Source organism: Mastacembelus armatus, unplaced genomic scaffold, assembly GCF_900324485.2.
Source record: "Mastacembelus armatus unplaced genomic scaffold, fMasArm1.2, whole genome shotgun sequence".
Taxonomy (NCBI): Eukaryota; Metazoa; Chordata; class Actinopteri; order Synbranchiformes; family Mastacembelidae; genus Mastacembelus; species Mastacembelus armatus.
This window is the reverse complement of record NW_022872866.1, coordinates 253,915-267,668: the sequence shown is the minus strand read 5'-3', so window position 1 is coordinate 267,668 and position 13,754 is coordinate 253,915. Positions and strand designations below refer to the sequence as shown.

Below are 13,754 nucleotides of genomic sequence, written 5' to 3'. Positions count from 1 at the left end.
TCTTAAACCAAACTTCCTGCTCATGGCTGCTGCCCATGTCTCACCTGTTTTGTAGCTGACGCCTCAAAGCGTTGAAACACCTGGAGCCGCCAGGTGGCGCTGTGGCCGTTTGAGACCGGAAGCTCGCTGCCGAGGGACAACATGGCGGCCTTGTGTAAGGTTGTTTCCAGCACCAGGTGTGGACTCCGGTTCACCTCCTGCAGGCTCATCAGAAGCTTCTCCAGCTCAGAGTCCAGTGGGGGCTCCGGCAGCGACCAGCCAGCCGCGGACAGACCCAGGTCCGGCTTCGCTGCCGCCTTCGACCTGCAGTCGGAGCTCCGGCGGGAGGCGGAGGGCGCCGAGGCCGGTCCAAGAGGCTCCTCCTCCGCTCAGAGCGAGAGCTTCGCCTCGCTTCTCCGCCGGTCTCCACTGATCCAGATGGGACCGGCCAAGGACAAGGTGGTGGTCGGGAGGATATTCCACGTGGTCCAGGACGACCTGTACATCGACTTCGGCGGGAAGTTCCACTGCGTGTGCCGGCGGCCCGCGGACGGAGAGAAGCTGCACCGGGGCAGCACAGTCCGGCTGCGGCTGCAGGACTTGGAGCTCACGGCCCGGTTCCTGGGAGCCAGCGCAGACACCACGCTGCTGGAGGCCCAGGCCGTACTGCTGGGCCCGCTTGGAGGAGACGGACGAGAGAACCAGAACCGGGACTGAGCGGATTGTGGGTCTGGCAGGACGATGAACCTGAACAGTTTGTGTTCTCGGTGATAAACTGGAGGAAAAGCGAGTTTTGGTTTGGACTCTGGCCTGTAAATAAAGCCACTTTCCTTCAAGAACCAGCGAACTTTTCTGGGCTGGAGCTGAGGTTCTTTAACGTCACTGACGATAAGTGATCAAACCCATTGATCAGCATGTTTATCAATATGATCAGTTTGTTTGGAGACAAATTAAAGCATCGCTGGAAAAAGTAAAGTTTCACAAATTATTTCCTTGTTCCTTTTAATTCATGTGATTGTTTTATCAAACGATAAACGATCAATGAGCAGCTTCAAACATCACCAGAGCTGGACCCTGCTCAGGAACACCTGCCTACACAGACCAGGTGTGTGGGTCACGTGATGAAGGTGCACAGAGCCCAAATAAGACCACAGTCAGCTGATCAGTTCTGCCCTTTAATTAGTGAAGACATGAAGCTGCAGAAACGTTTACAGAAACATCAGACTGTAGTAAAGAAGTACTGTGTTACTCTAGTACTGTAGTGAAGTAGTACTGTGTTACTGTAGTACTGTAGTGAAGTAGTACTGTGTTACTGTAGTGAAGAAGTACTGTGTTACTGTAGTACTGTAGTAAAGAAGTACCGTACTGCGTTTCTGTAGTATAGAAGTAGTACCGTGTAGTACTACAGTGTAACACTGTGGAGGATCAGGTGCCAGAAACAAAGATGTTTATGAGACGATCTTTAGTTTTGGTTTGTGTAAACGAAGCAAAAAACCAAAACCAAACCAAGTTAAATAAATAACAACATAAATAAACAACGTGATAAATAAATCATAAATAAAGCACAGTCCAATAAAACACCTGATAACCAACAGCCTGGTTTCATGTCTGCGAATCCAGAGAAACTGAACTGAACAGAGATAAGGACAGAGGAGACAAGGAGCTTCCAGTGAAGGTTGCTAAGCCTGTTTCTCATTCGTCTATGAGTAAACGTGCGCGTCTGGGATTAGCACTGCAATAGCAACTGTGGTAGTACTGTAGTAACAGTGTCAGTAGTACAGGAGTAATACTGCAGTACTGGGCAGCAGAGTGTGGTACAGCAGCGGGGGTGGGGTCTTCAGCCAGACATGGTCAGACAGAGCCACTGAGGAGAGAAGAGACAGGACCATGAAGAACTTTGTACACACCTGGTGTATTTTTGTACAGTAATACTACACACATCAGGTTTACTGGTCAAGGCTGGTGCTCAGGAGCAACATCTGCAGCTGTATTAGCAGTACAGAAACATCTGGATCAGGTGAAATAGGTACCTCGATGATGTTCATCTCTACAGCTCCTGTCCCGTCTCTGTCCAGCTCCTGGAAGACCTCTGAAACAAACACCACAGAGGAAGACAGTTACACACATCCTGAACCATCATGATGGCAACAGCAGGACTCAGGTCTGGTTAAACTGATCCACATCTCACTCTGACCAAAAGCAGCCAGAGTCTGGTTGGACTCAGACACAGTAAAACTGTTACAGCGAGCCTGATAACGAGGCTGGAACGGCGACTCTGTACGTACTGAACATGGCCTCCAGTTTGACCAGGCAGCAGGTGAAGTTGTCGAAGTCGATGACCTCGTTGTCGGCGTATCGAGCGACCAGCATCTGATACAGCTTGTTGTTGAGTTTGAACCCTGAGGACAGATCACAGGTCAGTTCACTGAGCACAAACATGATTCATGTCTTGATCCGAAACATTATTTATCTGTTGAGATTTACCGCCGTTCTCCAGCGCCAGACGCATCTCGTACGAGTTCATGCATCCTGATTTATCCAGATCGAACTCTCTGAAGATTCCCTGCACAAAGACAGGAAGTAAAGTTAATTGCACTACATTACCCATGAGCCTCTGCTCATCTGAATCAGATTTGAGATCCTGTACCTCAGTACAAGCACTAATACCACGGAGCAAAAAGAAGTACTGCACTGAAAGTAGTTTCACGAGGTGAATGTACTTTATAGTGTTAGTAAAGTTATTAAAGTAAAAGTACTAAGTGCAGTAAAACGTCCTCTGTTCTGTCTCGTATTTCATCTCATTAGATTATTATTGCTGATCATTAACTGACTGACTGTTTTGTCTGGAAAAACAGTTCAACAAAAATGTAATCAATAAATTCACTGGAAAATGCATAATTTACCAAAATAAAAACAAATTCATCTTGTGTCTATCTGCTAACCGACCAATTGAAATGAGTGTGTATATTAATCTTTAACCAGCTAAACCAGCTGCAGGGATTAACCACTGGAGGAGGTCCAGCTGTGATGCTGGGTTCAGGCCTGTGTCCACACTGGACTTGACCCAAAGGGACCTGAGTCGATTTTACTTGGTGGAATTGGGGGAACGTTGCCGCCCTCTCTGAACACAAACTAGTCCTGGACTCACCAGCCACTTCCTGATCTTGTTCCAGAGAATCTGAAACTCTACCAGACCGAGCCGAGCGCTGCCGTCTTTCTGAGCGCAGGTCAAGGCCCAAACTTTTCCTGTCATTGAAGAGACTTAACAATAAAGAGTTCTGCTGCAAAGAAACTGCAAAGACGTTTCTTCTTCTCAGAGCTCCTGGTTCAGTCTGAACATTGAGTACTTGTTCATGCATCTGCTCAGTTTGTTTTCCACAAAACCCATCCAGAGACTAAAGCCAATCTTTCTCCAAAAAACAGCTCCAGATGTTGCTGTTCAGCAGAGAGAAGCTGGTGGAGCAGTGCAGCCTGAAAACAGTGATGGCCGTTCTCAGGTTCTGGAGCTGGTTTTTGGAAACAGACGGGCCTCCCATTGTTGGTGAGGAAGAACCATGTGAGCCAGGTCAGTGGCGGGCTCCCTGCTGGGTTTTTAATAGTTTTTGGACAACAATGGAGGTCTACGGCACAGACCCATAAGCTGAACCAGTTTCTGGATTCACACACCACATTCATTGGTGCTGTAGGTCTCTGGATGGGGTTTGGCCTCAGTGACACACACACACTGAATCAAGCTTTCTGCAGGTTTTAGGGTCTCAGCCATTATTTCAGCCAGAGCAGCTTCAGGGATTTGCTGCTGGACTCTAATGGAGGAAACAACCAGTAGAAGCAGCAAAGGGAGGATACGTCCATGAGGCTGACCATAGCTCTGCAGGACTCCATACTGAACCCATCAGTCTGAAGGTCTCGGTCTGAAACAACCACAAAAGAAGAAACTGAGGTGTCCGCTGAATCACCATGAACAAAGACAGGTGGTGATGGATCCTCGACCAGGATCAAGCCTGGAACAAGATCTGTTCACACCTGAAGCGTCAGAACTCACGTTTGGACACGACTCGGTTGAGGATGGTCCTGAGCTCGCGCACTGAGATCTCCATGTCCTGGTGACACACAGTCAATATAATCCACAAACCCAGCATCATATCACATTTTCATTCAGTGTGATTATCACATGACCACCGGAGGACCAGATCATGTGATCTACAAATGCAGCTGGCACTGTTGTTAGCATAGCACAGCTAGCTGTAAGTTTATCTGGTTAGACACCTTTTAATGAAGATTCAGGATTTTTACGCTTGATAAAAATACACTTCATCTGTGTCCTAAACTGCCTGAACTCACGTCTCCGGACAACTGCGCAAACATAGACCGGAAGGAGTCGTCGATGTCGCTCTCAGAGACCTCGTCCTGCACGGGAGATAGACAGAAAGGTCAAAGGTCATTGCATCATGAAGACAGGAAACATTTCCAAAGCGTCCTACAGTTTTTATAACAGATGTTATGTCCTCACAGATGTTCACGACTTTCCTGTGAACTTAGATTCAATGTGAGACACAACATAAATCCAGTCCCAACAAAATGCTGCTGATAAATGATATTAAAAGAAGTTTCACCTCGTCCTCGAAGCTCGCTGCCACGTCATCGTCCATCTCCCTGCAGAGTTTCACTGTGTTACTGACCAACATCACTTACACCCACGTGTCTGCTGAGCAGCAATGATCCACACACTCACTGCGTCTCCGACTGCTTCTCGCTGAACACCCGCAGCACGAAGTCGGCCTCCTTCGACGGTTCGAAAGTGGACGGGACGATCAGGTAGTTGCCCGGCGGGAGGCGGAGCCTGGCACTCACTTCTCGCAGGTTGATGAAGGTCTCGGAGCGGGCGCAGGAGGAGTGACGCAGGAAGAAGTCCTTCTTCATGTGGACGCTGGCAGAACCTTGGTACTGACGGACACACGGATGTCAGGGTTTAATATGAAGGAGATTAATTTGTCCCAGAGCAGAGAGGACGACTCACCTCGTCAGGGATCTGAGGACGAGAAACACACACTTTTATAGCTCGAGGGAACATAACACTGACTTCCATTTGTTTAATGGACACTTGCCCAAACCTTAACCATAACCACTACCTGCCTAACCCTCACCCTCGCTTTAAAACAAGTCATCTCCTTGAAATTCATTCCCATGATAGGGATCTGGATTTTGTTGACGAAACCGAGTCCCTACATGTCAATGTGTAAACAGGTTTCAGTCTCTGTCTACTTTACCTGAGTATTTCCATGTAGTGCTACTTCATCCTTGGACTTCACTACATGTCAGGGTCAAACCTTGGACTTTTTCCTGCTCTACATTTATCTGATAACTTTAGTTCCTTTTCAGAATCAGATGGATCCAACAAAATACAGACTGATCATCAAACTCAAATCACCATTTCAGAATAAAATTACTGTTCTTATTAAATGGAATTATATTCTTCTTGTTATTATTGTTGCTTGGAGGGAGGAGTAATATGAGTCAAAGTAATAATGAAAGAGTAAATACAACAATTGTAAACAATAAAAATGAAAACTGATACCAGCTTTGAATAATTCTCTTTGTGGAAAAAAGTCTTAACATTATCTTTAAGTATAGAGAACCACATTTAATACTTGTTTACAGACAGAGCTGTGTTTAAACCTTTGACCTCTGACCTCATAGATGGCGAATCCGATGGTGTGCATGTCCTGTCCCTGGCGGCGGTAACGGCGGCGGTCTTTCTGCATCAGAGCCACCAGGAAGCTGCAGGCAACTTCATCGTCCTCGGGGTCGTCGTCCTCCTCCAGCAGAGAGATCTTATACTGAGGGTTGATCCAGAACGTGTCTGCAGAGAGGCATCATGGGATATGTAGTTTTTCTAAACAGGAAGGAGGCTCACTAAACCACACTGGGCTCAGATTGTCACCATCTCAGTCTGCCATGTTTGTAAATGTGTGTAAATATGGCTGCGTTGGATTGTGTATCCGATGCAAACGAAGTTTAGCGACAGCCTGAATTCAGTTGTTGTCATGAGACTGAGCGGATTGTGTGTGAAGGTGGTAGGCAGATAGTTTGGTCATTGTAATACTGTGGTTGTAGTACGTACAGTATTTTTGCAGAAGATGGCTCAATCATCTAATACTGGGCGCGATTAAAGATTCAATTAATGAAAAATAAAGATTTTCATTTTGTAAATAATAATTTTTAATGCAATGTGTGATATTTAGACGACCTATGGAACATACTATAAATAAACATGTTGTCATTACTGTGAAATCACCAGAAAATACCAACCATTGCATTTTCTTAATCTTAGACTGAGCCTTTTAAAGCTGCGTACAGAGCGGGTCTCCTTTCATGGAGGCAGCCGTGTTGCACTGCCATATCACTGCCAAACTCTGGCTCTAGACAGGGAATCATGTTTTGTTTTAAAGGTGCAACCACTGGGAAATTGGGAGGTTGTGTTCACAATGTTGGATTCTGCAATCTGACCACTAGATGTTTCCCATTTTACAAAGTGCACCTTTAAAGTAGCTTAAATCTGGATCCAGAGCCTCAGGCTGCTATTGGCTGATAAAACACTTGGGTATTTATATCATATTAAGCCCTGATCCCTATCTGTGCCCTCCCTCCCTCCTCACTGGGGTGGTTCCTGCAGCCCCCAGCCGTGCTGCCTCTCCTCCAGGTGCCGTCAAAGGTCACGGTGGTCCAGAAACTGGTGGAGTCCTGACTGAGAGCATCGGGGGTCAGATTGCAGATCTCCAGCCTGGAGAACTGCCGCAGAAACTCCTGGAAAGACATCCTGCCACACAGAGACACACGTAACTACCTTCATCTGTTACTTCAACCCCAGGATTGTCCCCATGGGCCAAACCTACCAGAACTCCCCATCCTCCATTTTGCAGAGCATCTCGTCTTTCTCAGCAGAGTCAATACCGGTCCACTCTGAGGAGCTGACACAGCAACACAAACTAAATCATCCGCATTTCCTGATGTATTCTATTAAGGAATACGGACAAACATCCTGTTTGGTCATGTGTAAAAGTGTAGAACTGACTTGTCGCTCCAGGCTCCGGTCCACTCCACCTGGCCCCAGGGGTTCCTGATCCGGATTAGACGTTCCTGTCGACCTCGGTAATCCACCTGCAGAGGGCAAACACACAGGATCGGACACACAGATACTGGACCTGAGTCGAACACTGAACAGTGGTGGCTGAGCTGACCTCTCTGAGTCCAGTCACTGAGTAGGCGTGACCTTTGACCAGCTTCTTGAAGGTCACGGCCTCCATGTCGAAGGCGCTAGTGATCTGAGGACGAAGCAGACAGGCATCAGGGTTGGTTAACAACGTCTGCTCAGCCAACATGAGGACTGACTGTTGGGTTTGTCAAACCTGATGCTGTCTCAGGTAAAGGCACTTTGAATTAATGGAGTATAGTTAGCATCCAGTTATAGTTAGCAATTAGCATCCAGCACTAAGACAAGTCATGTCACATGTGAGACTGACGTCGATGGAGCAGCCCAGCAGTGACCCTCGCTCCAGGGCTTTGCTGATGATGCGATATAGATCTCTGGGAGCTTTCTTCAGCTCGTACATCTCCGCCACCCCGCCCGTGAAATCCTCAAAACCTTCAGTGGTGCTGCCGCCAGATAATGCCTCATATGAGCCGTTCAACCTCAAAACACAGAGGAAACACAGAAGCTACAACCTTTTTCTCTCTGGGACAGTGGAAGTTTAAAGTGGCACAAACTAGAAATACTCAAGCACAGTACGAATACCTCAAATCGAATACAGTGTTTTCTATAAATATACTGGTAGGAACTTACTTGGCGTAGGCCTTCTCCAGCAGGGCGCTCCAGAACTCACTGCCTTCGGCCGAGTGGACAAACATAAGCTCTCCGTTTTTGACCGGTAGCTGGTCGTCAATCACCACGTCCACCCACTCCCCGAACTGCCAGAACTGCAGGGACACAGAAGAAGAAAGAACCTGCAGCGTTGCAGTTAACATCTTCAGTTCATGCTGAGACTAGTGTTGTCACGATACCAAAAATGTGAGCTGGATCCTAAATATCTGCCTGAATATCTTGATACCAATACTGAAACGATACCACGCAAAAAACTAAACCATCAAGAAAAGTAACAGGGTTGTAGCTGAAAGAACTTGAAGGAAAAAATACTTTGACAATGTCTGTGCTCTGTGATGTCAAAAAAACAAAAAACAAACTCAGTTTCACTTGAAGGCATCATGACAGAAACGAGTGGGTGTGGCCTGTGTCAAGTGTGAACAGCTAGAGTCTCACCTGAAAGTGAAAGATGCCGGCATATTGGTGGGCGAAGCTCTGACCGTGAGGAACGACACGGTGCAGCAGGCGTTCGTTCAGCGTCAGAGAGCCGATAGCAGCGAGCAGCCAGCAGTCTCCTGCAAAACACCCAGAGTTCATACGGAGACCTGACACTTCGAGTCCCTTCGGTCAGTTACATGCTCACATTTCAGCTGCTTTCAGAGCTGACACTTCAGCATTTTCACTGCTATCATCTCTCTCACTTCAGCTGAAATTCCAGGTGGTTCACTTCCTTTACATTAGTCATTAAGAGTCACGTGACATTTCGACTGCATTCATCTCTTCCTCCTTTCCCTCTATCTTTTCGTTTGGTGCTCACACACAAACTGCCTTCACTTCTTAAGAGAGAAATTCTTCTACTCACATTTCAGATTTCATTTTCAATGTTTCCACTTCAGCACTTTAACTCATATACAACAGCTCAGAAGCAAAAATTAACATTTTAAAACTTGTTTTTGTGGATTTAAGACTAAAAGGAGGATCCCGTTTTTGTAGCACTATGTCAACAGTGATATCGCAGTGATGTTTTTGGGATTTGGGATCAAAACCTCAGAGACATCAGACCAGTTCACCTGAACATTTGACTGTTGTGACCGGCCCCAAAATCTAAAAGGCCATTAGGCAGCAGGACTCACTGAGACCAGGCCTGATCCTCGGGTGAGGATGAGTGGAGGAAATGTACAGAGCTCGAGTTTTGAGGCAGGAAATGTTTGTTAATGTTCAGACTGAGCCTGAGCCAAATCCATTATCGTGATGCTGGTCCACAGGGAGATGCCACTGCTAAGCTAAATGCTAACACCAGCATTAAAAACCTCAGCATTAAGCTGCTAATGGAGTTCTCATAGAGCTAAAAGGCCCATTCACTGATCAATACTCTAATCAATACAAGATCAAACATGATGGGCTGAGTGCTGCCTTCAGGTGCTCCTTGTACAATTCTTCACATTTACATGGAAAAGTTCAGGTTAACATTTACTTACATGTTTTATCAGATATATTCATTTTGCAGGTTGATGCATCTATTGTTTCTATTGAATGTACAATACAGAGAAATGACTTTCAGCTCAACCAACATTAGTGAAGAATTAAAATCCTTTACAGTCTGTGATTCACGCACACGTATGTAATGTGTTCCTGGAAGTGACGTTCAGCAGGTGGAGCTACAGCAGCAGAGGGCGGGGGGGGCTACTGGGCATTGTTGTCCAGCCTGTATCCACATTGCACAACTTTAACCAATTCAAAACATATCCGGCACATTTTGGTATCGGCTCAGCTCGCTTGGAACCACGGCTGAGGAGGTACTAAAAAGTACCTGGTACCAGGTACTGTGCCCTAATGAAAAACCCAAAAAATAAGAGGGGGAAAAACACCAATTTACAGCCATGTCCATTTGTGTTTGCTGCCCTAAACCAGTAAACACAAACAAACACACCTAACCCCCAGGCTCAGACTGAGACATACAAACTATGGACAGGAAGGAGCAGAAACCAGTACATTCACCAGCCCAGGAGCCTCCACACAAAAGGATAATCTGTGAACCAGTTCACTTTTTTACGGAGGTGTAAGTGATGGGTCGAGTAGACACCAATACACGTTTAGAAACTGTGTTCAGCTATGGTCACTGCAGCTGTCACAGTTGCTAGGCGACAGGAGCGGCACCTTACGACTCATCTGAAGGGTCAAAAGCGGTTGGCAATGCAAACAGGAAATTCTGAGTAGACTAGGGCATCTCAATTCAATTCAGCCCATAGTTCGGCCTACTTGTTCCCCAACAGTTATGAAGGTCACACCTTTGTAGACCCACACTGACAGTACTGAGGCCACCTGCAAGGAAGCAGGAAGACACAGCTAGTCACAAGGACTTACTGACTACGTTGCTGCGTACATGTTGTGTAGCGTAAGTATTCTGCCTGTTCTTATGTTTCTGCCATGACACCGCCCACAGTTTGTAGTAGCCCCGCCCACTCACCCTGTGTCCTGCACGGAAAAATGCCTCATTATTTCCAGAAGCCAAAGTGAACGTATTCAGACGAACCAAAGTCACATGGCTATCTAACAGGATGCTGATAGACTCACCCAGAGCTCCCTGACAGATGTCGGTCCTGGTGGCCCCGCCCACAATGAACTGAGGGTCATTTGTCAGCTCCTGAAACAGCCAATCACAAACACCTGTCTGTCTGACATCACACTATACAAGAGTGAGAAGAGGTTGAGCTGAGGGAGGTTAGGCTAGTGAGGTTAAAGGTGACAGGTGTGCGCTGGTATTACTGGTCACCCAAACAGCAGCTGATCTCAAGAGTTCTGCTGCTGTGATGAGAGACCGTGAATAAGTATGAACTAACACAGACTAAAACATTGTACGTCCTGCTCACAGTAGAGCTGATTGTGGTGTTTTTGTGTCACTTTAAAGTCTTTTTGCCATCATTGTGAGTCTCTGACCTGTTAGCGTTAGCCTGTTAGCATGATGCAGCCATGCATAATAATTAAAATCACAGTTGTTACTGAAAAAGAGACAAGGTGTCACCATTTCAATGAGCTAATGTTAGCTTAATTAGCTAATAAGTTCATCTGACAGGATGAAGTAAAACAGTTCTTGTTCCAACACTGGGTCTATGTTCTATCAGGTTCTACAACAGAACTATTCTGGTTCTCACCGTTGGTCTCTTCCACTCCACCCCTTGGGTTTTGTCTGTGAAAGGTCCAAGTTCCTTGAAGCCCAATGAGGCTGGTTCTGCAGGGAACATTGGGTCCTGGAACATGGATCCATTCTGTAGACACTCCTCCTTTAAAGCCTGGAAGTCCTGGTTCAGGTATTTTACAGCCTGCTGAACTGAGCCCAGACCTCCAGCCCTCTGCCGGTCCTTATGGATCCGTCCAGATATGCCTGTGAACATCCTGACCCTGAAGACATCAGAGAACTTGTTGTTCATGATCCCCTTAGGATGAACTGTAGTAACTGCACTGATAAACCCCTAGAGCAGGTTTATTGTGTTGATACTACCAGCAGTACTGGTTTATGGCAAAACACCTTCCATCAGCCAGAGCTGTTTACTGCTAATTAGCTAATGTTAGCACGTTAACATGCTGGGTTAGCACTTAGCTCAGAACTGCTGCTTTTCTAAGTGCAGCCTCACAGAGACGCTAGGACCTGGTTTGTAAAAATCCAGACTAGGTTCTGTAGGTCCATCAAACGAACGAAGAGTGAAAAGCGAAAGTGACTTATATGGCCAAGTATGGAATACTATACCCATACTTGTGTTCTGCATTTAACCCATCACAAAGTGCACACACACAGTGGTGAACACACACACTCGAAGCAGTGGGCAGCCAGTGGGGGGTGCCTTGCTCAAGGGTCCCACCCCAGTCGTGGTATTGAAGGTGGACAGGGCACTGGCTATTCACTCAGTGCCTGCTGGACCTGAGACTCAAACCTGCAATTTTCAGGTTAGAAGTCCGACACCCTATCCATTAGGACACGACTGAGAGGGGTCTGATCAAACACATTTATTGGGGGGGTCCTGTGCTGATTATGGACTGGTGGATTAAATGTATGCAGGCTTACACTCATCAGACTCAACATTAGAATAAGATAAAAAAAAATATATATAAAAAAGATAAATAGATAAAATTAAAATAAATAATAAAATCAAATAAAAAGATAAATAAGATAAAAAAAGATATATTTAAAATAAAACAAAATAAAATAACAAAGACAAGACCACAGACAGGCATAATATTATAGACAGAAATGACGCAGTACCTGATCTCTGGCTGATGGTCTCGTAGGAAGCTGAGAGAAAACAGACGCCTGGTTAGTCACAGACAAATTCACATTCTTCATTTCAGCTCTGGCTCCACCTCAAATTCCCTGGAAATGCACTAATTCAAATCTGCCTGTATTTGCACTATAATGGTAATAAAATAATAATAAATAATCATTTGTACCAAATGAAACATTATTTAGAGGAACTGTGTTCAGAACTGTTAGAACACAACAGATCAATAAAATAAAGGTTCCATATTTTCACTTGTTTAAATGGACAAATAATTTCCAGATGAATCAACAGTGACTATCATTGTGAGGACACTCAGTGACAATGAGTAGACCCTAACCCCAACATAGACCTGATTCTAAAACCAAGTCTTAACCCTCATCGGGCGTCTGGAAAAGTGTCCTCACTTTGCAGAAATGTCCCCACTCCAATAGAATTATGCTCAAAATGGTCCTCACAAAGATAAAAGCACAAACACAAACACACACACGCTGAATCATCACTGAACACTCTGGGTGTTTTCTCTGGAGCTCCTCCAAAATACCAGACCAGGAGCAGACCAGGGCCAGACTGGGACGTGAGCACTGACTGGTTTGATTCCAGTTACACTCCGACACATCACCTGCTCATTCACGTCAAACAAACACTTTTATATCTGATTAGAAAAACTCGGTCAGTGTTAAATTCAACTAATAGCTCACTGAACATCCATCCATCATCTATACCCCCTTATTCCTGACCAGGGACACAGCTGGAGCCTATCCCAGCTCTCTTTGGTCCCAAAGGCAGGAGTGCACCCTGGACAGGTGGAAAACATCATCACAATGAAACAGCAGCTAATTCTCTGGGAAATAAAGTTTCCAGGATACTAGCAGGATCTGAGCCTGGAAAATAAAAGAAATTGTCCAAACTCTCCTTTGTTTTAGCAGAAAACCTTGACCCAGGTTGGACCTACTTCCCAAGGACCAAATGAAAGCTCCGGACTCCTCAGTGAGTCCTGATCCGCGTTGGATCAGCAACCAGGGAAAGTGGGAAACGAGTCAGAGGCCAAAAACAACAACTAACTACAAATCAATTGTGTCCACATGGTCCCAGATCATCCAAAGTCAGCTCCGACGGTTCTTCACCATCTTCATTCTTTGTCAACACCGTGTCAGTGTCTACATTATCAAAACACCTGTCACTTTCTAATAATCAGCTGAATCTTGTTTTGCGACCACCATGTTGACTTTAAACCGGTTTGGACATTAATATTTACCGTTACCTAAACTAATTGTTGTCCGCTCATGGATTCATCGCTGTGATCCTGCAGGGGGGTTTCTGATTGGTTAATAAACTAGATGACGTCATCAGCCCGTTTCTGCAGGATCACCGTGAAAACAGTGAAAAACAGCTGATCAGACTCACGTGTTCCCTGCAGAATATCGATAAACACGGTTCTTTGTCCTGACTCACGTCTTCCGTCCAGAGACCAGTACAGACCAGTACAGACCACAGTTTCCACTCAAACCATCACAAAGCAGCAGACTCACCGGGTGTGTTCGGTCCTGTGGATGCTGCCGGTCCTGTAGTACTGCAGCAGTACTGCGTGCTGTAGTACTGCGTATTGTAGTACTGTGTGTAAGGGGAGTATTGTTCTCTGGATG

General features: G+C 45.8%; 2 protein-coding genes across 2 annotated transcripts; one reads left to right on the top strand and one right to left on the bottom strand.

Annotated features, from left to right (window-relative positions):
* The first annotated feature begins 100 nt into the window (after positions 1-100).
* On the top strand, positions 101-960 carry mrps28 (mitochondrial ribosomal protein S28). The gene has a single exon (XM_026323861.2). The coding sequence runs from the start codon at positions 142-144 to the stop codon at positions 694-696; it is 555 nt and encodes a 184-aa protein (XP_026179646.1). The 5' UTR covers positions 101-141; the 3' UTR covers positions 697-960.
* A 712-nt stretch (positions 961-1,672) lies between these two features.
* LOC113140123 (calpain-1 catalytic subunit-like) lies at positions 1,673-13,743 on the bottom strand. The gene is made up of 23 exons (XM_026323855.2): positions 13,641-13,743; positions 12,096-12,125; positions 10,990-11,236; positions 10,412-10,481; positions 8,294-8,412; positions 7,820-7,953; positions 7,500-7,668; positions 7,218-7,301; positions 7,052-7,137; positions 6,873-6,947; positions 6,636-6,796; positions 5,670-5,839; positions 4,997-5,008; positions 4,712-4,923; positions 4,593-4,632; positions 4,321-4,386; positions 4,022-4,079; positions 3,826-3,890; positions 3,128-3,196; positions 2,464-2,542; positions 2,265-2,378; positions 2,010-2,068; positions 1,673-1,843 (listed from the first exon to the last, which is right to left on the bottom strand). Exons 3-23 carry the CDS (start codon positions 11,227-11,229, stop codon positions 1,817-1,819), a joined length of 2,109 nt encoding a protein of 702 aa, XP_026179640.1. The 5' UTR covers positions 11,230-11,236; positions 12,096-12,125; positions 13,641-13,743; the 3' UTR covers positions 1,673-1,816.
* Positions 13,744-13,754: the final 11 nt, after the last annotated feature.